General features: G+C 39.7%; 1 protein-coding gene across 8 annotated transcripts in view; it reads right to left on the reverse strand.

Moving 5' to 3' along the window:
- Positions 1 to 24,441, reverse strand: part of CCNB3 (cyclin B3) — a 61,350-nt gene extending 36,909 nt beyond the window's left edge. For 4 of the 8 annotated variants that reach the window (XM_028092972.2, XM_028092973.2, XM_028092974.2 and 1 more), the window contains exons 1-5: positions 24,385 to 24,441; positions 23,758 to 23,842; positions 10,403 to 10,534; positions 8,111 to 8,197; positions 2,523 to 2,653 (exon numbers count right to left, since the gene is read on the reverse strand). In XM_028092972.2, coding sequence (XP_027948773.2) covers positions 2,523 to 2,653; positions 8,111 to 8,197; positions 10,403 to 10,498 — 314 coding nt within the window. In that variant the 5' untranslated portion in view covers positions 10,499 to 10,534; positions 23,758 to 23,842; positions 24,385 to 24,441. Of the gene's footprint in view, positions 1 to 2,522; positions 2,654 to 8,110; positions 8,198 to 10,402; positions 10,535 to 14,118; positions 14,243 to 16,349; positions 16,388 to 19,905; positions 20,017 to 23,757; positions 23,843 to 24,384 lie in introns of those variants that run through there. The other 4 variants (XM_088028793.1, XM_088028792.1, XM_028092970.2 and 1 more) reach the window with 4 other exon arrangements.
- Between the last annotated feature and the right edge of the window lie 3,135 nt (positions 24,442 to 27,576).

The following is a 27,576-nucleotide window of genomic DNA, read 5'->3' on the forward strand; positions in this document are numbered from 1 at the left end:
ACAAATAGTGCTGGGACAACTGGATATCTACATGCAAAACAATGAAGTTAGACCCCTAACACACACTAACAACAAAAATTAACTCAAATAGAATCAATAACCTAAGAGCTAAATCTTTAAAGCTCTGCAAAGAAAATCTTAAATCTTTGTAACCTCAGATTTGGCAATGGTCTCTTAGCACACCAAAAGCATAAGCAACAAAGGAAAAAATAAATTGGACTTCATCAAAATTAAAAACTTTTGTGCCTTGAAGGATACCAACAAGAAAATGAATAGACAGCTCACAGAACAGATAAAAATATTTGCAAATTACGTATCTGATCAGAGACTTAAATCTAGAAAATATAAAGAACTCTTACAACTTAATGAAAAGTTCAACAACTAAATTTTTTAAATGGGCAAAGGATCTGAGTAGACATTTCTCTAAAAAAGTATGCAAGTGGGCAATAAGCACATGAAAGATGCTCAACATCATTAGTCAACAGAAAAATGCAAATCTAGGGGTGCCTGGGTGGCTCAGTCTGTTAAGTGTCTGCCTTCAGCTCAGGTCATGATCCCAGGATCCTGGGATCAAGCCCCACAACAGGCTCCCGGCTCAACTGGGAGCCTGCTTCTCCCTTTCCCTCTGTCTGCCGCTCCCCCTGCTTGCGTTCTGTCAAATAAATAAATAAAATCCTCAAAAAAAAAGAAGATAAATGCAAATCTAAAGCACAGTGAGATACCACTTCACACCCATTAGAATGGCCATAATAAAAAAAAAAAAAAATAGTAAGGGTTGGCAAGGATGTAGAAAATTGGAAACCCTCATACAGTGTTGGTAGGAATGTAAAATAGTGCCACCACTATGGAATATAGTTTGGCAGCTCCTCATTGAGTTCAACATAGAATTACCATATGACCCAATTATATTCCTAGGTAGACAAAATAATTGAAAATAGGTGTTCAAACAAAAACTTGTACACAAATGTTCATAGCCACACCATTCACAATAACCAAAAGGTCGAAATAATCCAAATGTCCATCAACTGAAGAATGGATAAAGAAAGTACGGAATATTCATACAATGGAATATTACTGGTCAACAAAAAGGAATGAAGTACTGATACCTGAAACAATATGGATGAACCTCAAAAACACTATACAAAATGAAAGAAGCTAGACACATAAGATCACACACTGTATAATTCCATTTATATGAAACGCCCACAACAGGCAAATCTATAGAAAGAGAAAGTAGATTAGTGATTGCCTAGAGCTGGGGAGGATGGGGGAATTGAGAGGTGATAGCTAAAGATAATAGGCTGGTTTGTTTTGTTTTGTTTGTTTTTTGTGGTTTATTTTTTTTTTGATTCACCAAAATGTTCTAAAATTCATTGTGATGATGGCTGCATAACTTCAAATATACTGAAAGCTTTCAGTATATAATGTGTGAACTACACATGTTAAATGGGTGAATTGTATGGTATATAAATTATATCTCAATAAAGCTGTTAGCAAAAAAGCCCACTTAGAATAATGTGTGATTACAGTGAGCTCTCAATAAATGTCAGCCACTAGTTCTAGTGCTATTATTAAGGTCCATTCCACTTGAACCCTGATTGAAGGCGAGAATGTTCATGGTATTTTGTGAGGATTTCCCTGCTAAAGTCAGAATTATAAAAGAAAGTCAGAAGAAAATAATGCAGGGAATTAAAGTCAAAATACACACAGAAATCCCAGGAATTTCATCTCAGCAAGAAACTAAGTCGGGATAAATGCTAATCTGGTTTGATTTCTTTTGGCTAGGTAATTAGAAAAGTGTCCTGTGGACCTGACATGCTAATTTTCTGGAATTCCCCAACCTTCTTCTCTTACCCTTTGGAACCCATGCTTAAGCCTACTATAGCTATCTAGCTAATTTATTCTTTTCTTTCCTGAAAGTAATTCCCACCGGGATGAGGAGAGGCTATAGAAAGGACTCACTCCACTCTCTAACTCTTCTTCTAAAAAAAGTTTTCCTAGGGGTAAATCCTTTTTCTAACCCAAATGAAAATACTCGTATCTACTTGCAGAACCTGTGAACAGTTCCCTGTAACATCTGGAAAACATAGGTTTTTGGCCTACAGAGATAGTAATTTCTCTCCAGTAATAAGGAAAAACCTCTCCCAAAAGCTTCCAATGAGATAAGCAGACTGGCAAGCTATCAGCCAGCTGCTGAGTATCCCCTAAAAAGTTGCCCCCACAATCTCAAGCACAGACTACCTCAAACAGGGACTGAATTACTAAAAGAGAGAAAAGATGAGCACAAGATCTTTTGGCAAACTTCCCAATGACAACAGCTCTTTCAATATGCACAGGCCATGGAAAGAGAGAGAAGAGGCCTATAACATGTCAGCAACCACAGCTGGGCACCCAAGGGTTGATGTGGTAATCACCACTGTGGCTCACTAAACCTGTTCTCAATGGGGGACAAAAGGTCAAAGGATGTCATATACTCTCCTTTACCATCTAAAACACTGCCATCTGAGTCTCTTCTTACTCACCTTTCCTTATTCATCTCATTGTTTTTGGCCAACCCAAGAGCAGCTGTGTTCCCTTTTATCTTCTTGGAAACATCTTTAACAAACTCCTTATTGGATTCCTTCTTGAGCTGGGCAGGTTGACTTTGAGAAGCCTGCAAAAAACATGGGGGGGGAGGGCACGGGGGTAAGAAGGAAGCAAGGAAATGTAGAGAACCACAAATGACTTAATAGGTAGTGCTTACAGGAAAGTTCTGACCCACATCCCCATCTTGGACACCTTGTTTGGGTGTTCCCAGGAGTAATAATCAAAACATCCCACAACCAGTGTGGCACTGGTGTCAACCAATCACAATGGAAGCTAGCAGTATAATAGTACTGCTTACATATTAGCCAAATACCAGCCTTAAGTGATTCCAAGATACACAGAATGTAGTTCTGATCTCCATGTCAGGTATACTGGCTGGCAAATTCCCAAAAAGATGTTTTGTTAATATCACATTCTACTTTGACTCCATAAGATATTCGGGGGGGGGGGCGGTGGAATGTAATATAACCGGCTTTAATACCTGGGTATACCAAGATCAACTAGCTTTTCAGGGTAGGCCTCTAACACAACACTACCTGTCATACATCTATCCCATCATTGAAGGGATATTTACTTAACATGGGGCTCCAGGGAGCTCCACCATAAACTCTAATCATGACTAATTCTACCAAACAGTAGGAGAGATCATGAGATTGTGAGTAATATCAGTAAAAATAAATTTAAAAGTTATGCCTTTAAAATGAAACAAACTGAACCTAATTATATTCCAAATAGATACCATAATCACACTAAGGGAAAAGGAAAAAGAAAACAGAAGAAAATACAAGAAACAACTAATCCAAGTAAACACAGTTTTGGACTATATACCCTCAACATACACATTCTTAGTCAGGATGGGTTTGTGGGGTGGCAGAGAATATTGCAAATAAATCTGGAATTTTTTTTTAAGATTCATTCATTCATTTGTCAGAGAGAGAGAGAGAGCACAAGCAGGGAGAGCTGCAGGCAGAGGGAGAAGCAGGCTCCCTGCTGAGCAAGAAGCCTGATGTGGTACTCGATCCCAGGATCCTGGGGTCATGGCCTGAGCTGAAGGCAGATGCCCAACTGACTAAGCCACTCAGGCATCCCAAATCTGGAACTCTTTTTAACAGGTTTATTATGGTGGCATGGATGAAGTAATTTTGAAACCCTTTTAGATGTGTTACAATACTGAGTAAATGTGTTGATGTCCTCATTGTAGAAGGAATATACAAATATGGATTGGGGAATGCAAGGAAAAACCCTGTGTATTGGAATGGGAGCTGTGTAAATTCATGATCTCTTAAATACGTCTATGTATATATACATCTGAGTATATGGGTATATGTATATGCATCTGTGCATACAGATATATGTATATGGATGTTTAAGTACACATATATGTATATGTGCATATAAAGATTTGGTTTAGACAAAAATCATCAATGGATGCTAAATTTAGGGGAAATTTTGATGAAGAGTAAGTTATTTGCAGGCTCTTAAGAGTGTGTCCCATACACCACTTACTAATTGCAAGAGGAAAAAAAATAAACAGTAATTATACAGTGGGAAACCAGATAACATCTTGACTGGGTGATCAAAATTTAATATCACCAATAAGAGACAGATGGACATCATGGGCCTCCAGATGTGATATCCTAAGGACAGAGTATCACCTATATAGTATCCCAACCAACAATGTATATCATCAATCTAGTCACATGGAAACATCAGACAAACATAAAACGAGGAATGTCCTATTTTTAAAAGGGTATCTAGGGGTGCCTAGGTGTCTCAGTCAGTTAAGCATCTGCCTTCGGCTCAGGTCATGATCTCAGGGTCCTGAAATTGAGTCCTGAGTCCGGCTTCCTGCTCAGCAGGAGTTTGCTTCTCCCTTCCCCTCTGTGCACGCGCTCTCTCTCTCTCTCTCTCTCAAAGAAATAAATCTTTAAATATATAAAAGGGTGTCTAGGTGGCACTGTATTTTTCAAAAGTGGTAATGTCAATGAAAACAAAGAAAGGCTATGGAAATGTTCCAGATTAAAAGCAGCTAGAGACTCTGAAACTAACAATACGTTATGTCAATTAATTGAATTTAAATTTAAAAAATACATATATTTTTTTAAAGCAGCTAGAGAAATGACAAGTAAATGATACTACACTGGATCATTTACTAGAAGGTAAAAATACTTATAACATTGACCTTATAAGGTCAACTGAAAAAACTGGAATATGCATAATAGATTACAGAAAAATATTGTATCAATGTAAATGTATAAAGTTGTTAACAGTACTGTGGTTATATAAGGAAATTTCTCTGGGGCGCCTGAGTGGCTCAGTCAGTTGGGTGTCCAACTCTTAGTTTCAGCTCAGGTCATGATCTCAGGGTCATGAGATGGAGCCCCATGTTGGGCTCCACGCTCAGCGGGGAATCTGATTTAGATTCTCTCTCCCTCTCCTTTTGCCCCTCCCCCTGCTCATGCTCGCGCTTTCTCTAAAATGAATAAATAAATCTTTTTTAAAAAGACAATTTCTCTGATGAAATATACACTGAAGTACTTGGGGTAAAAAGCCATGATGTATGTAAGCAAATGGGATAACATGTTAACTATAGGTTAATCTAGGTGAAGAGTATATGCATATTATTTGTACTTTTTATTTTTGCAACTTTTTGTAAACTTGAAATTATTTCTAAATGAAATATTTAAAAAATATGCCTTTGTATCATCAGATCATAATAAGCAACTGCAATCCAACAGGGAATTAATTCTTTCTTAGGCCCTCAAGCCATCCACCTCTGCTCCTCAAATAGTTTGGCACTGTTTTCATTTTAACTTCTTACCTAAAGCTTTACAAATTCCCTGTATGTGCAACTGAGATTCAGAATTGAAAAGAATTGCATTCTTGGCACAAGAGAGGTGGAGACCCCAACACCCAGGTGAAACTCTTTACTTGCCATATGTGAAGGTTCAAAGCACGAATATTCTCAGATCTAAGCTCAGGGGGACCTTAATCTGCACTTCCTTACAACTGTTTCATAAAGAAAGAAAGGAAAGAAAGAAAGGAAAGAAAGGAAAGAAAGGAAAGAAAGAAAGAAAGGAAAGAAAGGAAAGAAAGGAAAGAAAGGAAAGAAAGGAAAGAAAGGAAAGAAAGGAAAGAAAGGAAAGAAAGGAAAGAAAGGAAAGAAAGGAAAGAAAGGAAAGAAAGAAAGAAAGGAAAGAAAGGAAAGAAAGGAAAGAAAGGAAGAAAAAAGGAAAAAGAAAGGAAAGAAAGGAAAGAAAGGAAAGAAAGGAAAGAAAGGAAAGAAAGGAAAGAAAGGAAAGAAAGGAAAGGAAAGAAAGGAAAGAAAGGAAAGAAAGGAAAGAAAGGAAGAAAGGAAGAAAGGAAGAAAGGAAGAAAGGAAGAAAGGAAGAAAGGAAGAAAGAAAGAAAGAAAGAAAGAAAGAAAGAAAGAAAGAAAGAAGAAAGAAAGAAAGAAAGAAAGAAGAAAGAAAGAAAGAAGAAAAAAGGAAAATTGTGTCCTACTGACACAAATTCATTTAGGTAAATGTGGATATAGACCTACCTCCTTGTCTACTGGCTTAGGACCAGCTCTTACCACAAGTCTTTCCCATGCTGGAATGATAAAGGCAAGGGAAAGAAAAACACAGCAGGTTAATTAAAACAGATCAAATCTTTTGGCATGCCAGGACCTCACTGGTGAATGTTGAGGGAAAAAACAGATGTGTGGACATGGAGATTTAGTATACTGACAGGAATACAGACAGGAAGAAACAAATAATCATATAGGGAATCCCCAAAATTCAGAGAGAAAGGAGCCCTCAACCCTCAAATAGATGAGCTCAGACATCTACAGAAATGCCCAATCCTAGGAATGGCTTGGGCACCTTGTAATGATGGAACTTTCTCTGGAAAACACCAAAGACCATTCAAGGTTACCAAAGTGAATCTTCAAAACTTGAATGCAAAAGGGAATGGGCTTTCTGAGTTTCTGGAAAGCTAGAGGCAGAGCTACTGCTCAGAGATGCCCTGCTTCTCCCACTTCCACTCTGGATATAGATGAGGCCTAACAGATACTGCATTCCATTTGGAGAACCAGAAGGGCTCTGGATGATATCTGCATGTATTTCCTATTAGTTTGTGTTTGCTCTTTATGAATGGCAATATAAACTTCATGAAAAAAAAGGACTGAGACATAGCAAGAAATTATCTCATATGCTGTGAGACCTTGCTTTGCACAACGTCACTGCTCTTCCATCAGGGACTCTGGGGGCCAAGGGAAGCTACACTACCATGAGCTGCATCTGCTTCCGATTTGTGTGGCTACCTTATTTCAGCCAAGTTTCTAGATCCATAGTTAAATAAGTCAGGAAACAAATCTAGCCTTACAAGTCTGTGTGGGAAGGGTCTCTTTCAACCAATCTACAGTAAACCTGAAATTATTCAGAAAGCTGTAACCTAATCATATATGTTGTAATCTGTATGAGGAAGAGACTATGTTAGTACAGAGGTGGTCACACAGCAGCATCTAAAGAGCAGAGATCCAAAGGAGAGAACCTTGCCAATGCTTAACCAATCCTGCTCAAGGGGGTAAAATATTATCTAGTAGATACAAGTATTCTGGTAGCTACAGAAGGACATTCTATTATGGAGGGCAGGAATAGTTCACCAGGGTTCTCTGTATCCTAGATGAAACACTTTGAAAGCAACATTGGGCAAGTCCTGATCTGTAGACATAATTTTGGTATCTACCTTATAGAAATAAATGAGGATTAAGGGAGTTAATACAGGAAAAAGTGCTTAGAATAGTGCCAGGCACCTGGTAAGCCCTCAGTAGTCATCAGTTATTATTCTCTAAGACCAAAGATTACCTTTGGCCCAATTCTACGTTCAATTAGTAACAGTTAACTATCAATTCTGGGTTCTGCTGGTATCTTAATAATATCAGAAGGTAGTGAACTCAAGAATTCTCCTCAAAATTGAGTTTCTCAATCTCCACAGTTGAAGACCAGACCATAGAACAGTGGTCCTCAATGGTTCTGTACATCAGGGGGCATTTCTGATTGTTACTATGAATGGGCTGCTGCTGGAATTTAACACCAGGAGCCAGAGATGTTGTGGCTGAGGACAGTCCTACACAACAGAAAAACTACTTCACCAATTGCCCATAGTGCTTGAATTGATAAACACTGCCTTGAACTACAATGAATCCATCAGGATACTCACCTCCAAGGCCTAGGCAGCTAGTTGAGCCACGTCTGGACTTAATCTAAATGCAAGATCCCGTAGCTCTTATATTTATCTACAATTTCATATCTGATAATCACTCTGTCTGCTGGTTCCAGAAAGTTCAACCAATTAACCCAGATGGTATGTACCAGCAGAAGACCTCCTGCCTTCTGAAACTGGATCACTGATTCCAAGTATAACTGGCTCTCAACATTCTAGAGAGGGTCAGGGTCTGGTAACACAGAAAGATCCCTTAAGGAAGAGGTTATCTCAGCCATATGCAAAACCACAGCAAGGGATTGGACTAGCATACTCACATTGGTGAGATCTTCAAAAGCTGATCTCTTTTTGCATCGTCTCTTAGGTGAACATGAAGAGATCTTTGCTTGATAATTCTCCCCTCTCTAAAAAAGTAAAAGAGGTAAATGAGTATATCCAATCATGAACACTTTTCAGGGACTTCGGGTCATCTTTGGGGCTCAGGGGGAAACTCCAGAATCTCCAAGCAACTGGAGATGTATATAATAAACCCCAAAAAACTACAACAAAAGGAAATTTTGGCATTCACTGCTGCTTAGAGAGTCCCTGAAGGAGGTAATCATTGATCATGGGGACAAAACTAGGATGATGACCTTCAGTGTAACCCCTAGAATGAGCAAAATAGCTTGGTAAAGCTAGTTTTCCCTCTTAGTTCTCTCATCTTTATGGTTATCTGATCAAAGATTAACAACCACCACCACCCTGCCATTCCCAGTCATTCCTTTAATATGGATGCTCTCAAGTAAATCAGTTCAATAATTTAACAAATATTTAAGCATCTCTTATGTTAAGTATTTAAGATAGTCCCAATAAGGACAATAACACACATACCTAGATATTGGTCCAGGATCACCTCTTTACTAGCTGTTGACCTTGGACAAATCGCTTACTCTCTCAGCCTCAATTTTTGCTTATCAGTAAAATTGGAATGATAACCTACCTTATTTGAGGATCAAATAAGAGAATACATATTTTGAAAGTCTGTATAGAGGCACCTGGTTGGCCCAAATTCTGTGTTTTGAGAAAGGAGTTTGGTAATCCATATTAACCTCTAATTGTTAGTGTCTATGAAGGAGAGGTAGCAGATGGGAAGAGAGGTGACTATTTTGGAGCAAAAGGGGTTTTCTTTCTAGGTATTGTTTATCTGTGCATGCCTTACCCATCTCCCAAGTGAATGACACCATCTCTATGGGGCTACAGGTTAGGGTAAATCACACTGTAGTGCTCTTCTACTCATTAACAGTTTTTCTTTGGTGAAGGTCTCCTAAGTATTAAATTTCCTCTATGAAATGAGAACACAGCTCTACTTTTATCAGAGAGTTGCTATAACGTGAAGCAGAGCATTAGGGTCACACCATCTATTTGCTCTGTTCTTCATCTACATCATGAACAGTTAGTACATGACACAGTAAGTGATCAGAAGTTTAGAGAATTGGATTCATAGTACAATAGACCAATCTAGCACAGCAGAGCAATCCTGAAAGAGCCAAGAAGAATTACTTCTATTTTCTAATTGATTAAGCTAAGAAATCAGTAAACTATTAGTCTTTTATCTAGTTCATGGTAAATAATCCTAGTGGAAATAATTAGCAAAAATATCTGGTGGTTACACAAATCTCACAAATTAGCTAAGAAATAAACTGTCAGTCTGCTATCCAATTCCCATTTAATATTACCAGTAGAAATAATCCAATTCCCACTTAATATTACCAGTAGAAATAATCAGCCCCAAATAAAATTCACAGATAAAAGTGAACTCAATAAAACTTAGATTTACAAAATGTGCCCCCAGAAAGCTGGATTTGGAAAAATAACTGCCACAAAAGAAAACTTATTATGGCAGAACTCTAATCAGCAAATTGAATATAGACAAAAATCTGATCGATGAATCAAATCTTTCTTGCAAACTTATATATAAAAAAATCTAGCCCCTCCATGAAAATCATTTTAGTAAAACAAAAAAATGAAAATGATTAGAAAATGTTTATCTATGCTGAGAGAAAACCAATCAAGGAAATTAAACTGGTCTAATGATGTTTGCTCCAGGAAATACTCCCTTAATGACAATTCATCAGTATTAGTAAAACTCTGGTTAAAATATGTATGGTGATGAACAAAGAACATCCCAGGGTCGGAACGACAGTGTCAAACTACCCACAAGGTCAAAATGGACACCGTCTTCAAATTTAATAGCTATAAAAAGCATGATAATACATTTGTTGAAGATTAGCTTCACAGTCTCCCCCAGGATGCACTAAGCAGTCTCCCAGCAAGGTACTTCAAACATCTCCCAGACACTAAGAGTATAAACATGGCTGAGTATTATTTGCTTCTGAAGGTTGTGAAGGACACCCTTCATCTCGGCTATGCATTTATGGGAAAGGAGAGTTCACACTTAGAATCCAAGTTCTAATTTGCTGGTCTTCTTAAACTACAAGCACTGCCACTCCTTCCCAATTTCTCAGATTAAACAACACATATTCAGAAAGAGTTAGGGGTGAGGATAGGGACTGAGCCAACACAGAAAGAAGCTACTCGAGACACTGTTGGGAGAGACAGCTTGCTCTAACCTTTTCAGATTGGCCATGATCACTGGGCACAATTTTGCTCGACTGTGATTTCTTAGTCTCAGGTTTGGAGCTTCGGGATGGTAGAGGCAGTGGCATCTCTCACAGGTTCAGCAGTGTCTATCCAAGATAGGGCTGCAATCAGAAAGGGACTCTTTCAAACACCATTTACCAGACACTTCGCAGAATGCTCCAAAAACCCCTGAGAATACCCAGTCTCTCTATAGCATCTCTAGAAGAAAATATACTGTTAGGCAGATCTGTGTTTAAATCTTAGTTCTACCAAAATTAGCCTTAGGCAAGTGACAAACTCCCTGAGCTTCAGTTATCTCATCTGTAAAATGGAGGTAAGTATACCTACCTCTGTAGGGCACTGTTCCAATTAAACGAGATACTCTATCTAAAAAGCCTAGCACAGCGCCTGTCATCCTCTGTGGGCACTGGAACTGTGGCCTACCTCCTAGTTTAGGCTTGGGAACACTAGGAACAAGTCACATGAGTGTTTTGCATTAAAAACGATCAAGAACATGCAGATCATATAGTATGGAAGCCAGCTGGAAGGGTTAATGTTCTTTAAAAGGCACAGGGTCCTGGCACAGCAATTACAATGATGCTACAGAGAAGATGCAAGAATACACTGCACACACATGTATACATGATAGGCCAGAGTATTCAAAGACTGCATTCAACCAAAAGAAACCATAATCCAGTTCCAGAGACACCTGGTAGGAAAAAAAAAAAAAATCAAAAGATGAGATAACAATAGAAGGAACTAACTTATTGAAAATCACTTGACATAAAAATTTAACCATCATTACAGCCCTTGAGAGAGTCCTATCTTTGTCCCATCTTGGTGGGAGACCCCATTCTATGTTCTTTATGGTTCTTTCTTGTGAGTCCTCAATAGTTAGGATACACTTATGTGTCTTACGAGCAAATGCATTACTAGGAGGAATCTGTTTTTGGATATACCAGAGGCCCTTCCCACTCAGATGCAACTGCCCTTCCAACCTCACCCACCTTCAATCTCCAAATTCAAATGCATTTGACAAAGAACAGGCTCCTGGAAGCGAGACCCTACAGGCAATGCAACAAGCTTACCATTCTATACCAAATATTTCCAGCAATGGAGATATTAATGCAAATAAATCATGCATCTTATCCTATAAGTATTCACAAGCACAGCTCTAAACGTAACATAAAAATGTGGCAAATGATTTAATAAAAGTAAATACAAAGTACTACAGAAACACAATGCAAAGTCGATAATCTTGTCAGGGAAGGGGTGGGAGAAGGCTTCATAGCAGAGGTCATATATAATCTAGACTTAAATGACAAAGAGGTTCCCAAGTAGACTGGGGAGCTTTCCCGGCAAAGAAAGCCTGAGCCCAGGCAGAGACTTGAACACGTCGAGCATGGCAGATGCAGGGACACCCAAGTTGCCTGGAGTGTAGAGTATAAAAAATGTATTAGGGAGGAGTTAGAAAGGGACTGAATGCTAGGCTGGAGGCAGGATGGTAAGAAAGGGAAGCAGAGAAGACCGCAGCTTGAGGGGAAGGTTTAAGAAAGGAGAAAGGCTGATTTTGGATGAAGAAGTATTAAAGATTTTGTCAGTCAGGAAAAGTCAGTACAAGTATGTGCCTTCACATTTATTACCTCAGTTGATCCTCACAACAAAACTGTGGGGGTACACAGTACAAATACAATTCTTCCCATTTTAGAGGCCTCGATGTGTTAAGTGACTTACTACACAGGACAAACTACTGAGCAGTATAGGTCACCCAGCTCTTTCCAGGGCTCTTTCTAAAATACCATGAAATCTCTCCAATCATACTCAAAAGCACTCCAAAACAGTCCATGGTCCAAAGCAAAAGGCTGTACTGTGGTAGTGTAAGGAGACAGAATGAGATTTTTTTTTTTTTAAGAAGCAACTGGGTTTCTAAACCAGACAACATCTTTGAGGTTTAATTTTCTCATTTGCAGTAGAAGAATACCACCATTTACTTGCAGAAGCAACATATGACTCCAAAGTAAATTTGTATGTGTGAAACCTAACCCATGGTAGGCCCTCAAAATAAGTGGTGCATCTTACTTTCCCTCTCTTCCCCCAAATCCAAACCTATTTTCCATCTCATCTTTCAAAACTCAGCCTAGCAGCAATAAAGCCAAATTGGGTGCACCCACCCTTAAATGCACTGTATGAAAACCACTTACTCTGCTGTTACTATTCACACCCCGGACAATTTTTTTATGGATGACCAAAGACTCGTGTCCTGAAACTTTTATTTTTCAAGGGGAAAGAAAAAATAGACTGAACTCAACAGGCTAGAAAACTTCCACCTGATGACATCACAGGGTAACTAAACCTCAGAGAGAATAAGGTTATCCAGATGATATTCATACACCACCTTCATTATCCTGGACACTAATCACTTGTTTTGGGGGGCACACACAGTGACTTAAGTAACTAGTTTCTCTGCCATTAGGAAGGGGGAGGGGATTGACTCCACTAAAAACAAGCTTTCATTAAGGGACATTCAGCAGAACATTATTGACTTCTACCACCTACAGAATGGGGCCTTACTTGGACGAGAAAATTAGAATCCTTTCCACTTTCCAGACTTTCCATCTTCCGTACATATACGCTGATAAGTGTGGGAGACTCCATTGCGCATCCCAGGACTGGTGCTAAAACCCAAACAGGGGCAAGTTGGCTCATTTAGAAGCCCCGTTGCTTAGACTCCAAAACTGTAGATCAAGAGAGTCTACAGGAAACAACAGCAACTTCATTTTATATCTAAAAGCAGGTTACAGACAGCAAGACACTGGGGAGAGAATGCAGCACGGTGTCCATGAAAGCAGCACTGGGCTGGGAAGGATGCCTAGGCTCTCTGACTCTGCCCCTGGCTGGCTGGCTGATGCTAGGCAAGTCCCTTTTCCCTCTCTAGGCCTTTGTTTCCCCACCTAAGAAAATGAGGCCATGGAACCAGAGCCTCCTAGCTATTCAAACCATGGTCAACAGATCAGCAACATTAGCATCACCTGGGAGCTAGTTAGCAATTTAAAATCCCAGGCCCCAAGCTAGACCTACCAAATCTGAAAGTGCAAGTTAACATCCCCCAGGTGATTTGTATGCACTTCAAAGTTTAAAAAGCACTGTTCTAGGGTCCTTTGGCCTCTGGCATTCTAGGATCCTAAGTGGACCAAAGCACAGAGAAGTGGGAAAGCCCAGAGCTGCAGCGGTTGGAGTAGGGGATAGAAGAGAGCCAGTGGAGATAAAAGCGGTAACAAAGGAGAGAGCACACGTTTCCGTCCTTTTTCATATCCTCCAACCTGTAATTCAAAGAAGATCCTGCAAGTAGCACTCTCTGACTTAAATACGCCCTGTGGATGAAATTGATCCTCCACACTTCCACTTGTGAAAAGACGTTTTGTAAATGCACTCTGATTCAGGCATGTGTACTGGTCGCTCTATCCGAAAGCTAGGACACGGTCTCATTTCTTTTGCCATCTCACCCTCTAAAACACATTCCCTGCCCAACTTCGCACAAACTGCTGACTGACAGCAGAACAAAACAAAGGTTTCATGGCAGGGATGCCTTGCTTGCCGGCGAGAGAAGACAGCGTGTTCACAAGGGGCTGTAGTGGCGCTCAGGCATCAACCCGCTTGCGACAGGGCCGGACATTCGAGCGGGCAGTATAAGCCCAAAGGCGCCTACCTCACACCGAGATTGAGGGCAGAACATGAAGATCACGGACGCACTCCTAGACCAGGAGAGGCCCGGGAAATGAACGGAGCTCCGTGTTGTAGCGACCTGTGTCCTTCTCAACCTGGCCTGGGCTCGCTCCAATCTGCCCAGTAGCGAATTTTGAAAATTACAGCCCCAGGAGGAAGCGCAGTGGAGATTGGCCAGCAGGGGCCAATCAGCGGGCACCGCTGGGGCGTGTGCTCCCCTAGCACGGAGGGGCGGACCTGGGTATTTTTAAATTGAACTGGGCGGCTAATAGACTTCGCATTGGGGCGTGGTTTCGAGTACAATTGGCTGAACCCGGCAGGGCTGACCAGCCGAGTACTGGGTCAATTTAAAGAGGCGTTTTTATTTAAATAATCCTGATGGAGGATGGGGGCGAGAGCGGCTGCATGATACAGATTAAGACCAATTAAAACATTAACACTAACAACTCTCTGTAGAGTCAGATGTTAACTCCTGCTGGCTTCACAAATCACCTTGTGAGGGAATCAGGGCAGAAATTATTGCCCCTATTTTATGGATAAGCACCCAAAGTGCAGTAGAGCTAATAGTAGCTAACATTAATTTACCACTAGCTCTATGCTAAATGCTATAAATTTTTATTCTTTTAAATCCTGTCCAAAAAGATAGGTACTTTTATTAGTGCCATTTTACAGATAACAAAATTGTAGCTTGCTAACTGCCCAATATCACAAACCTGCATTGTGGCAAAGCAGGTATTACAACTAGATAGTCTCATTCATTTCACTCACTCATTCATTCATTCATCCATTCATTCATCCAACAGTTACTGAGCACCTGCTTTGTTCCAGGAGCTAGAAAAACTACATATGAGCAATTGACAAAAGACTTGAAGAATTAACAGCCCTGCCCTATCCTCTGAAGATGCAAAGAGTAAATGGAGATACCAAGGATAAAATCTAGGACTTGCTGCATACACAGCAGCTAGCTACTCTACCACTAAACTACATCCCTGCCTTTACTATCAGCCCATTCTCCTTTTAGTATCTCACAGCTTCTACATTAAAAGTGGAATATTCACATGATCCCAGGTCCTCTTCTCTTTTCAATCTCCCTAGGTTATCTCATCCAGAGCCACGACTTTAAATATCATCTAAAAGCTGGCCCTGAACTCCAGATTCATAAATCCAAATGACTACAACACATCTCCGCTTGGATGTCTGATAGACACCTCAAACTCAATATGTTCACAATGCTTACCAAAGCTGATCCTTCTTCCAGTATCTCCCATTTCAAAAATTGGTACCACATCAAACTTGTTAATCAAGCCAGAAACCTGGGTATCATCCTCGATTCAAACTCTCTTCCATCACCTTACCTTCCCACATCCAATCCTTCAACAAGTCCTATTGATTCTACCTTAAAATTATACCTTACATCCATCCACTTCTCTCCACCTCCACTGCCACCACAGTCTCTCATCTGGACCACTGTGAAGAGCCTCCAAGCTGCTCTCCCCCTTTCCAATCTTGATCTTCTCTAATGTGAATACAAGATCAATCTTTTTTAAAAAAAAGAAAAATTATATCATCTTTCTCTCATGCTTTAGTGGTTTCCCACAGAACTTAATATCCAAACTCCTCACTGTGATCTACAAAGTCTTGCCTATATCATCAACCTCATCTCATACCACTCTTTCTTGTTCACTACATTCCAGCCATAATGGTCTTCTTTCAGGGCTTTGAATATAATAAAATCCTTCACTTCAGAATCTCTGTACATGATGTTCCCACTGCCTGGAACATTCTTCCCTCCATTCTTTAAATTACTTGTTTTTTTCTGATGCTTCAACTCTCAGCTTAAATGCCCCCTCTTCAGAGAGGCTTTCTCTGACCATGTTATCTAAAGTAGTATTCTCCTCCCACTCCTTTATACTCTATCTCAGCCCCATACATTCATTTTAGAGTAATTATTGTTATTTGTAATTTTTAACCTATCTCATCATTCAGGAATGCAAGGTCCTTACCTAGAGAGTATTATGCCAAGTGAAGTAAGTCCTACAGAGAAAGACAAATACCTTATGATTTCACTTATATGTGGAATCTAAAAAACATAACAAATGAACAAAAAAAACAGAAACAAAAATAAATAAAAAACAGAAACAGACTTATAAATAAAGATGTAGTTCATATATACAATGGAATATTACTCAGCCATCAGAAAAGATGAATACCTACCATTTGCATCAACATGGATGGAACCGGAGGGTATTATGCTAAGTGAAATAAGTCAAGCAGAGAAAGACAATTATCATATGGTTTCACTCATATGTGCAATGTAAGAATAGCACAGAGGACCATAGGGGAAGGGAGAGAAAACTGAATGGGAAGAAATCAGAGAGGGAGACAAACCCTGAGAGACTCTGGACTCTGGGAAACAAACTGAGGGTTACAGAAGTGAGGTGGGTGGGGGCGTGGGGTAACCAGGTGATGGGTATTAAGGAGGACACGTGTTGTGATGAACACTGGGTGTTATACGCAACTAATGAATCATTGAACACTACATCAAAAACTAATGATGTACTATATGTTGGGTAATTGAACATAATAATAAATAAATAATAAAGAGAATGAACTGGTAGCTGTGTGTGTGGGGGGGGGAATAGATAAAGGGGACTAAGGGGTAAAAACTTCCAGTCACGAGGATGAAAAGTAAAGTGTAAGGAATATAGTCAATAATATTGTAATAACTTTATATGGTGACAGATGGTAACTACACTTATTGTGGTGAGCATTTTGTGATGTATGTAATTATCGAATCACTATGTCATATACCTAAAACTAATATATTTCAACTATATTTTAATTACAATTTTTGAAATTCTAAAAATAAAAAACTAAAATGTATAATAAAAAAATAAAACAAAACAAAAAGAATACAAGACCCATAACTATATGGACCATATCCATTGTGCTCTATCTCCAGTCATTAGCATTAATAATAGTTAGTATTTATCAATTGCTTACTATATGTTTGATGCTGTTCTGAGATTCACAATAATACAATGAGGTGTTAATATCCCCATTTTGCAGAAGAGAAACTTGGAGTACAGAGAAGTTTAGTAACTTGCCTGACATCACACAGCTAGCAAGTTATTAGACTGGGATTTAAACCCAAGCAATCTGATTTCAGAGACAAACACATATTCATTACCCTATGCCTGCCTCTTTGATAAATGATTAAAAAATATTTGTTAACTAAGCAATTTAGTATCTTCTTTTAAGGGTAATCACTGTGGTCAAGTGCCCCACTGGGATGCACTAAAGAAGAAATATAGTGTTAACCCAAGTCACTTTAAGTCTTATTTTAATTTTTATTATTCAAGTATAGTTGACATACAATGTGATCTTAGTTTCAGGGGTACAATATAGTGATTTGACAATTCTATACATTACACAATGATCACCATGATAATTGTAGTTACCATTTGTCAACACACAACATGATTATAGTATTATTGACCATATTCCCTGTGCTGTACTTTCAATTTCCCTGACTTCTTTTATTTTAAAACTGGAAGTTGGTACCTTCACCTACTTTACCCATCCCAACCACCAATTTGTTCTTTATGAGTCTGTTTCTATTTATTGTTTGTTCATTTGTTTTGCTTTTGCGATTCCACATATAAGTGAAATCATATGGTATTTGTCTTTGACTTATTTCACTTAACATTACATCCTCTACATCCATTCATGTTGTCATAAATGGCAAGATCTCATTCTTTTTTACAGCTGAGTAATATTCTGTTATACGCACACAAATATCTTCTTTATTCATCTATCAGTGGACACTTAGGTTGCTTCCATTTCTTGGCTATTGTAAATAATGCAATAAACATAGGGGTGTGTATACATCTCTTCAAGTTAGTGTTTGCGTTTACCTTGTGTAAATACTCAGTAGTGGAATTACTGGATAATATGTCTATTTTTAATTTTTTGAGAAACCTCCATACTATTTTCCACAGTGGTTGCACCAATTTACATTCCCACAAATGGCACACAAGGGTTCCCTTTTCTCCACATTCTTGTCAATACTCGTTCTTATTTTTTTGATACTAGCCATTCTGACCAGTTGCAAAGTGAGATCTCATTGTGGTTTTGATTTTCTTTCCCCTGATGATCAGTGATGTTCAGCATCTTCTCATGTGTCTGTTAGCTATCTGTATGTCTCCATTGGAAAAATGTCTACTCAGGTCCTCTGCCCATTTTTTTCCATTGGATTATTTGTTGTTGTTGTTGTTTTTAAATATTTTATTTATTTATTTGAGAGAGAGACACAGCGAGAGATGGAACACAAGCAGGGGGAGTGGGAGAGGGAGAAGCAGGCTTCCTGCTGAGCAGGGAGCCCGATGTGGGGCTCGATCCCAGGACCCTGGGATCATGACCTGAGCCGAAGGCAGATGCTTAACGACTGAGCCACCCAGGCGCCCCGTGGATTATCTGTTTTTTTGGTGTGGGGTTGTATAAGTTCTTTATATATTTTGGATACTGTTTATCAAACATAGCATTTGCAAATATTTTCTCTCATTCAGTAGGTTGCCTTTTCATTTTGTTGATGGTTTCATTCACTGTGTATAATGTTTTCTATTTTGGTTTAGTCCCAGTGGTTCATTTTGCTTTTGTTTCCCTTGCCTGAGAAACATAAATATGTTTCCAAGACTGATGCCCAAGATATTACTGCCTATGCTTTCTTTCAGGAATTCTATGGTTTCAGGTCTCACATTGGGGACTTTAATCTACTTTGAGTTTATTTTTGTATATGGTGTAAGAAAGGGGTCCCATTTCACTCTTTTGCATATAGCGGTCCCATTTTTCCAATGCCATTTATTGAAAAGACTGTCTTTTCCCCATTGTATATTCTTCCCTCCTTTGTCATAGATTAGTTGACCATATTAGCATGGATTTATTTCTGGGCTCTCTATCCTATTCCATTGATCTATGTGTCTATCTTTGTGCCAGGACAATACTGTTTTGACTACTATAGCTTTGCAGTAAAGTTTGAAATCAGGGAGCATGATACCTCCAGCTTTGTTCTTCTTCCTCAAGATTGCTTTGGCTAATCAAAAGGAATGAGATCTTGCCATTTGCAACAACGTGGATGGAAATGGAGGGTGTTATGCTGAGCGAAATAAGTCAATCAGAGAAAGACATGTATCATATGACCTCACTGATATGAGGAATTCTTAATCTCAGGAAACAAACTGAGGGTTGCTAGAGTGGTGGGGGGTGGGAGAGATGGGACGGCTGGGTGATAGACATTGGGGAGGGTATGTGCTATGGTGAGCCCTGTGAATTGTGCAAGACTGCTGAATCACAGATCTGTACCTCTGAAACAAATAATACAATATATGTTAAAAAAAAAAAAAAAGAAGAAGAAGAAGATAGCAGGAGGGGAAGAAGGAAGGGAGGGAAATCGGGGGGGAGACGAACCATGAGAGACGATGGACTCTGAAAAACAAACTGAGGGTTCTAGAGGGGTGGGGGTTGGGAGGATGGGTTAGCCTGGTGATGGGTATTAAAGAGGGCACATTCTGCATGGAGCGCTGGGTATTATACACAAACAATGACTCATGGAACACTACATCAAAAACTAATGATGTAATGTATGGTGATTAACATAACAATAAATTTTTTTTTAAAAAAAGATTGCTTTAGCTATTTGGGGTCTTTTGTGGTTCCATACAAATTTTAGGGTTATTCTAGTTCTGTAAAAAAAATGCTGTCAGTGGGGCACCTGGGTGGCTCAGTTGGTTGGGCCTCTGCCTTCCGCTCAGGTCGTGATCCCAGGAAGCCTGCTTCTCCCTCTCCCTCTGCTGCTCCTCCTGCTTGTGCTCTCTCACTCTCTCTGTCAAATAAATAAATAAAATCTTTATTAAAAATGCTGTTGGTATTTTGTTAGGGATTGCAATGAATCTATAGATTGCTTGGGTTAATATGGACATTTTAACAATATCTTTTTTGAGAGAGAAAGAGAGCATGAGCAGGGTTAAGGGCAGAGGGAGAGAGAGAATCTCAAGTAGGCTCCAGGCTCAGTGCAGAGCCCGACGCAGGGCTCAATCTCAAGACTCTGAGATCATGACCTGAGCCAAAATCGAGAATCAGATGCTTAACCAATTGAGCTTCCCAGGTGCCCAGACATTTTAACAATATTAATTCTTCCAACCCATGATCATGATATATCTTTCCATTTGTTTGTGTTGTCTTCAATTTTTTTCATCAATGTTTCATAGTTTTCACAGTATAGGTCTTTCACCTCTTTGGTTCAATTTGTTTCTAGGTATTTTATTCTTTTTGGTGTAATTGTAAATGGGATTGTTTTTCTTAATTTCTCTTTCTGCTACTCCATAATGTATAGAAAGCCACAGATTTCTGTATATTAATTTTGTATACTACAACCTTACTGAATTTATTAGTTCTAATAGTTTTCTGGTGGAGTCTTTAGAGTTTTATATACATAGTATCATGTCATCTGCAAATAATTAGTTTTACTTCTTTACCAATTTGGGTGATATGTATGTCTTTTCCGTGTCTGATTTCTATAGTTAAGACTTCCAGTGCTGTGGTAAATAAAAGACTGTAAGCCCTTCTTTAGTCGAGAGACTAAAGACTATCTACCAAAACAACAGCAATATAAAAATTACAAAAGAAGCCATTTCATTTTTCCTATTTCTTCCCGCTTTTCAAAAAAAACAGAAGTTATTGAGCAAAAGAACATTTCCAAAAATTTTTTTGTTTTTCTCTCAACCTTCACACCTCCAGTTGACTTAATCTCTCCTTCATGTTCCACTCAGAGAGAACACTGAGAAAAGAGGAAATAGCCCTTTGATTCTACCACTTTCCAATATTTCCCTCCTCCCAGGCAGACAAAATTCTCATAAACTCTCCTTTCTCCTCCCCGCTATATCCCTTGTATTAAAACCCAACAGAAAAGACACTACATCAAAAACTAATGATGTAATGTATGGTGATTAATAACATAAAAAAAAAACCGATAGAAAAGATCTGCTATTATCTACTTTACTTTTACATGAAAATATATTCCAGATGGATCCAAGATTTAATTGTGAAAATGAAACCATGGAAATACTAGACAAAATATAAAAGAATACTTTTATAACCTTCAGAAGGAAAAACTTTTCTAAACAGGACAAAAAAATTAAAGATAGCAAAAGCCTCAATAATTTTTAATAGCTAAAAATTGAAAATTTGTTTGGCAAAACAAATTTTTTAAAAAGAAAAAAAGCCAGTGTAGCTATATTAATATCAGATAAAGTAAACTTCAGAGCAAAGTAAATTAGCATAGACAGAGAAATATTACATAGTAATAAACAGGTCAATCCACAAAGAAGACACAGCAACCTTACTGACGTCCAAAGGATAATGAGGGAATACTATGAGCTCTATACACATAAATTTGACGATTTAATTGAAATGGACAAATTCTTTGGAAATCACAAACTACCACAGTGTACCCAATATGAAATACATCATCTGAATAGCTCCATAGTCTTAAAGAAAGTCAATTTGTAATTTTTTAAAATTCTCAAAAAAAGAAGTCTCTAGGCCAAGATTATTTCACTGGAGAATTAAACTAAATCTTTAAAGAATAATTAACACCAATTCTACACCATCTCTTCCAGAAAATAAAGAGGAGGGAACACTTCCCAACTCATGTGAAAACACTTCTACCGTGATATCAAAACCAAAGACTACAAAAAAAGAAAACCACATACCAATCTCCCCTCATGAAAAGAGATGCAAAATCTTCAGCAAGATATTAGCAAACAGAATTTAGCAATTATAAAAAATATTATATACCATGACCAAGTGGGGTTTATTCCAGGGATGCAAGACTGGTTCAAAAAATCAATCCACATAATCTACCATATTAACAGGCTAAGGAATCCACAAAAATAAGAAAACTATTAGAACTAATAAATGAGCTCAAGGGTGTAAAAATCAACATACAAAACTCAATTGTATTTCTATAGCCTTGCAAGGAACTATCTGAAAATAAAATTAAGAAACCAATTCCATTTATAATGGCATCAAAAGGAATCAAATCCTTAGAAATAAATTTAACAAAAGTACAAGACTTGTACACTGAAAACCACAAAACATCATTAAGAAAAATTAAAGACCTAAATAAATGTAAAGACATCCCATGTTCATCAATTGAAATACTTAGTTAAGATGGCATCCCTCTCAAATTGATCTACAGAATCAACGAAATCTCTATGAAAATCTGTGTAGAAAGAAGTTAACATAGCAGACCTGAGAATGTTATCATCTGAAAATCCTGCAGGCAAGGTTGACCCTTGGCTAGGATCTAGGAACTTAGATTTGGGGAGGATTCCCACCACCCTAACCCATAAAAGTAGCTCACTGTACCTTAATTGTGCAGACAATATGGCTTATGGTGAACATGAGATTTCCTCCTGGGACTTTGGAAGCTGGGTATGTACTAGGCAGAGGGTTGCCTGCACGACCAGCCTCCAGCAAAAATCCCTGGCGTCGAATATCTAACTAGAGCCCCTTGTAAACATCATTTCACACGTCACAACTCTATACCGGGAAAAGTTATGCTAAATGAAAGAAGTCAGTCACAAAAGACCACATACCAAATAATTTCATTTATATTAAATGTCCAAAATAGGCTGATCTATAGAGACAGAAAGAAAATTAGTGATTGCCTAAGGCTGGGTAAGTATAGGGTTAGGGGAGCTGGGGTGTGATGGCTACAGGGTATGAGGTTTCTTTTTTTGGTGATGAAAATGTCCTGAAGTTGATTATGGTGACAGTTCCACAACTCTGTGACTATACTAAGAATCATTGAGTTGTACACTTTAAAGAGGTGAAGTACATGGTATTCAAATTATATTTTAATAAAGCTGTTTTAAAAATAACTAGCTAATAAAAATATATTGGTTCTTTCAAAAAGAAAAAAACCTCTGTTTAAGAGTAGCAAGAAAAGACTCAGTAGAACCAGTTAGGAAGTTACTGCAAATAAGCCAGGCAGTTCGGACCGAGGTGATTCAACCTTCTTGGCCATGGCCAAGCACTTCTATATGGCTCTGGGCATGGCAATTCTTGAACCTAGTGATATCCCTTGCAGGATAAATGAAAATCAGTAACACACAGTCGTTCTCCTCAAGCATTTGGAAAGATAAAGCTCATAATGAAATAGAACAGACACTGCTTTCCTCGAACCTATAAACATCTTTTTTGAAGGAAATGTATCAATAAATAGAAAACACACAGAAAGTGAGGTTTTTAGGGTGGGGAGTGATTCTATAAGGGAGGAATCACCAATTTTCCTTTTAATTTGAGGAATGCCTTGGCAAAACGGGCTTCGGTAAAGGGGTGATTGCCTACCTTATGGAAACACGTTTTCCAAGCAGTGGCTACATGGACTCATTACCTCCATTTACCCTCTTGAGAGCCACAGGCACAGGTCTCAGCCTGACACCCCCAGGGGGAAAGGACATGACCAAGCTGAAGACTAGGCCAGTCTTCATCCCATTTTAACGCCCCTAAAACCTGGGGGATCCTTAACAGAGTCGCGGGGGGCGGGAGGGATGCCTACCAATACTATGAGGGAACTCGAAAGGCTTCCCGCTTCCAGATCCCCTTCCTCGCCTCCAAGAGTCTTGGCTTCAAACGTTCATTCACTGACAAAGATACCAACAGAAAACAGGATTAAAAAAAAGTTTTGTCGCCAGGCGCCTGGGTGGCTCAGTCGCGCGTCAGTCCGTTAAGCGTCTGCCTTGGGCTCAGGTCATGATCCCGGGGTCCTGGGTTCAAGCCCCACATCAGACTGCTCACCGGGGAGCTTGCTTCGCCCTCTGCCCCTCCCCCCCGTGTCAAATAAGTAAATTTTTAAAAAGAAAGTTGGTCGTCAGTTGATACTATATTTAAGTACTTTTCGTCAGACATTCGAGACAAGTTTGTTGGTTTGACAGGGAAAAAAAAAATGCGATTCATAGCCTAGCTTCCTCAGCTACATCTCCAGCTCTGACACAAAATACGTCGACGTACTTACATGCGGAAGGCGAAAGGCTCTTTTAAATGCCTAGAAAATTAACTTGTACCTCGAACAAACCATCGACGAACTGACACAAACCCTCGGCTTTGTAAAGGGACTCCCCCCGAGTAGTAGGAAACAGAAACAGACAAAACCAAACACGGACGAGGGCCCCAAGAAGTTACTAACCGCTCAGAAGAAGTGCCTCGGAGCAACCGCCTCCGAGCAACCGCCTCCAGAAAAAGCCGACTCAGCAAATGGGTCTCGGAGGCCGCCGTCCGACCCCACCACTGTCACCAGCAGGGGGGGCTAACGGATCAGCGCTTCGTTCAGTCAGCCTCGAAACCAGCAGATGGGGCCAAAAGATCAGAGTAGGTACCCCTTAGGCATTTCTTTTTCTCTGGAAATTTCTCTTCGGACCCTAGAAGAGAGAAAAGGGGTACCACTCTCTGCGCACGTACACGTACACCCCCCTCCAAAGTGATGGAAGTGGGCAGTGCCCCGTCTAGCGGGACCACCCCCCCCCCCGCCGTGATCCAGCCCCCGCCCCGCTGATAAAAATCCGGATTAAAAGAGCACCCGTTTCTGGGCGCCTGGGTGGCTCAGATGTTAAGCGTCTGCCTTCGGCTCAGGTCATGATCCCAGGGTCCTGGGATCGAGCCCCACATCGGGCTCCTGGCTCGGCGAGGAACCTGCTTCTCCCTCTCCCTCTGCCTCTCTCCCTGCTCATGCTCTCTCTCTCTCTCTCTCTGTATCTCTGTGTCTCAAATGAATAAATAAAATCTTTAAAAAAAAAAAAGAGCACCCGTTTCTGAAGGCCCCGTGAGAATTAAATGAGATGAGGCACGTAGAACAGGGCAAATTTTCAGGCCCCATTCCAGCCCCGCAGACTGAAAAAGTCTTCCATGGAGCCCAACTACCTGTTTTCACAAGTGCTCCAGGTGGTTCTGAGCCACACTTAAGTGTGGGAAGTGTTGCTCTCCGAAGTAGACCGCCCACTGAAATATTACTACGGATTCCAGGACTCTGGGGCTTCTGAACTGTTTGCTGCCTGAATTTCCAAAAACCGTCATTTATTTGTTCCTGGAGCCCAGCCATGTGCCCAGTATTGCGGCGGATACTATGAGAGACAGAGACACCTACCGCCAGGCTTTCAACGCAGGTGATCCACGAATAGGAAAAGTTAATTAACTCTACCAGGCCAGATCTACTAAATGTCAGATGAATTACACAGACAAGAAGCAAATGTTCTAGGAAATCAGAGGAGGGAAATTTCCCAATTATAAGAGGGAGGAGCCTGACCAGAAATGGCCCATGTCAAGCCAAGCCCACCTTTCACAAATAGCTATTAAGTCGTTTTCTACAACAAGGCACTAGAACAGACCTTCGCTGCCTAATTAAGCCTCCGCCTAAAAGGAAACCCCAGCATTATCTAAGAGTCCTCTTTTAACAGCTTCCCTCTGGAATAAAAAATGAGAATATTTATAGCATTTTAAAGTCCTTTATTTTCGCCCTCCACTGCTTCAATCACTCACAGAAAAGGCCAGACAGATATGCACAATACAGACATAACATAAATACTTGACAGAAGTAATTATGCAGCAGCACTGCCGAGATGTTCGGAATAGCTATCTAATTTTTCACTTTAGCATGGTTGCATGAAGCTGCTGTAAATGACATTGTGTATTTTCAGGTCTGGAAAATAATTCAGAGAAGAAAAAAAGAAGTGGAGCTCCCATTTGTGTTGGTTCACAATAAATAATGTCTGTTAATCACTGGTATCACCGTGCATTTTCCAAATGGTCATGGTGTCATCCCATAAACTAAATTAGGCAGCCTAATCTGAGACTGGAAGATACTTAGTGAGACTAACAGGCAGACAGTGATTTCATGAAGGCTGATAGTTCAGCTCATTTCAATTTCATTTTGCCATTATTCATAACAATTACATTACAAACGCAGGTCCCATTCTTATTACCCTAATAGCTCTTTCAAACCAAATGTAAACTGAAAGCGTATTTAAAGTGTTGATTTGTACAATTATTCACAAGTTTGTGTGGAAGAGATGTTTGTGTAGAATAAACTAAGTTAGAAAATGGATGGTAACGGTTCCAAAAAAAAAAAAAACTGTCTATCATCTTTATGTTTGGCTCTTTTTTTTTAAGATTTTATTTATTTATTTGAGAGAGAGAATGAGAGAGAGCATGAGATGGGGGAGGGTCAAAGGGAGAAACAGACTCCCTGCTGTGCAGGGAGCCGGATGCAGGACTCAATCCACAGAGTCCGGGATCAGGACCTGAGCCGAAGGCAGTGGCTTAACCAACTGAGCCACCCCGGTGCCCTTTATGTTTGGCTCTCAAAGGCTAATCTGAGTGCTTAGTACTTCACCCATATTCACACACTAACTAGATGGCATATTCCTTCTTCTGATTCTTTGAACATCCTTCTCCCCCACCCATCTGTTCCCACCTCTAGTCAGTATGGGCTGGTCTGAGAATCTCAGCAGCTTAAGAGAAAGAAGAGGCAGAGGATATACTGTAACCTATGACTGAACCTCCTCACGTTTTTGTTGTTGGTTTCCCATCCAAATGCTGCTGTTTTTTGCTCCTGGTTAGCCTCCAGGATGGCAGGATTGGGGCGCCATGGGACAGGGCTCTAATCATCCATAATAGTTCTCTTTTTGTCATTCAGGGGATTTGGTAAGACATTTTCCAGGCCCAGATCATAGTCATTCCCTTCTGGGCTGGGAGACATAGAGGCGTTTTGTTTTTTAATCTTAGGGATATACATTCTTGGGCTTGGAGAATAAATACACGTTTTCTTTCTTTGCTTCTTATTCTACAGACATGAGCCAGATCCAGGAGCTCCAACTTTTCCTTTAATCATCAAAAGTTCTTGACAAAAAGGCGATAGAGGAAAAACAAGTCTTGTGCTGTAGATTTTAGCTCATCACCACTGACAAAGACTCCCTCCTTGACCAGAAGTTTTTTTTTTTTTAAGATTTTATTTATTTGACAGAGAGATAGAGAGAGAGAGAGAAGGAACACAAGTAGGGGGAGTGGGAGACGGAGAAGCAGGCTTCCCGCGGAGCAGGGAGCCCGATGCGGGGCTCGATCCCAGGACTCCGGGATCATGACCTGAGCCGAAGGCAGACGCTTAACGACTGAGCCACCCAGGTGCCCCCAGACGTTATTTTTTTAATAAAAATTGTATGTATTTAAGGTATACAGCATGATGATTTGATATAGTCAGGCTCCTCTGAGACTTCTCAACTAGGTCTCACCCTTGGCCTATAGAACTGCACGGGCACAAACAGTATCATCCTTTCCCTACATTAAGAGACTTGAACAAACACTAACAGTTTCTATCAGCTCAAGGCCA

This window comes from Eumetopias jubatus, unplaced genomic scaffold (genome assembly GCF_037043125.1).
Source record: "Eumetopias jubatus isolate StellerSeaLion01/CBP00866 unplaced genomic scaffold, mEumJub1_p1.0 scaffold_11, whole genome shotgun sequence".
NCBI lineage: Eukaryota > Metazoa > Chordata > Mammalia > Carnivora > Otariidae > Eumetopias > Eumetopias jubatus.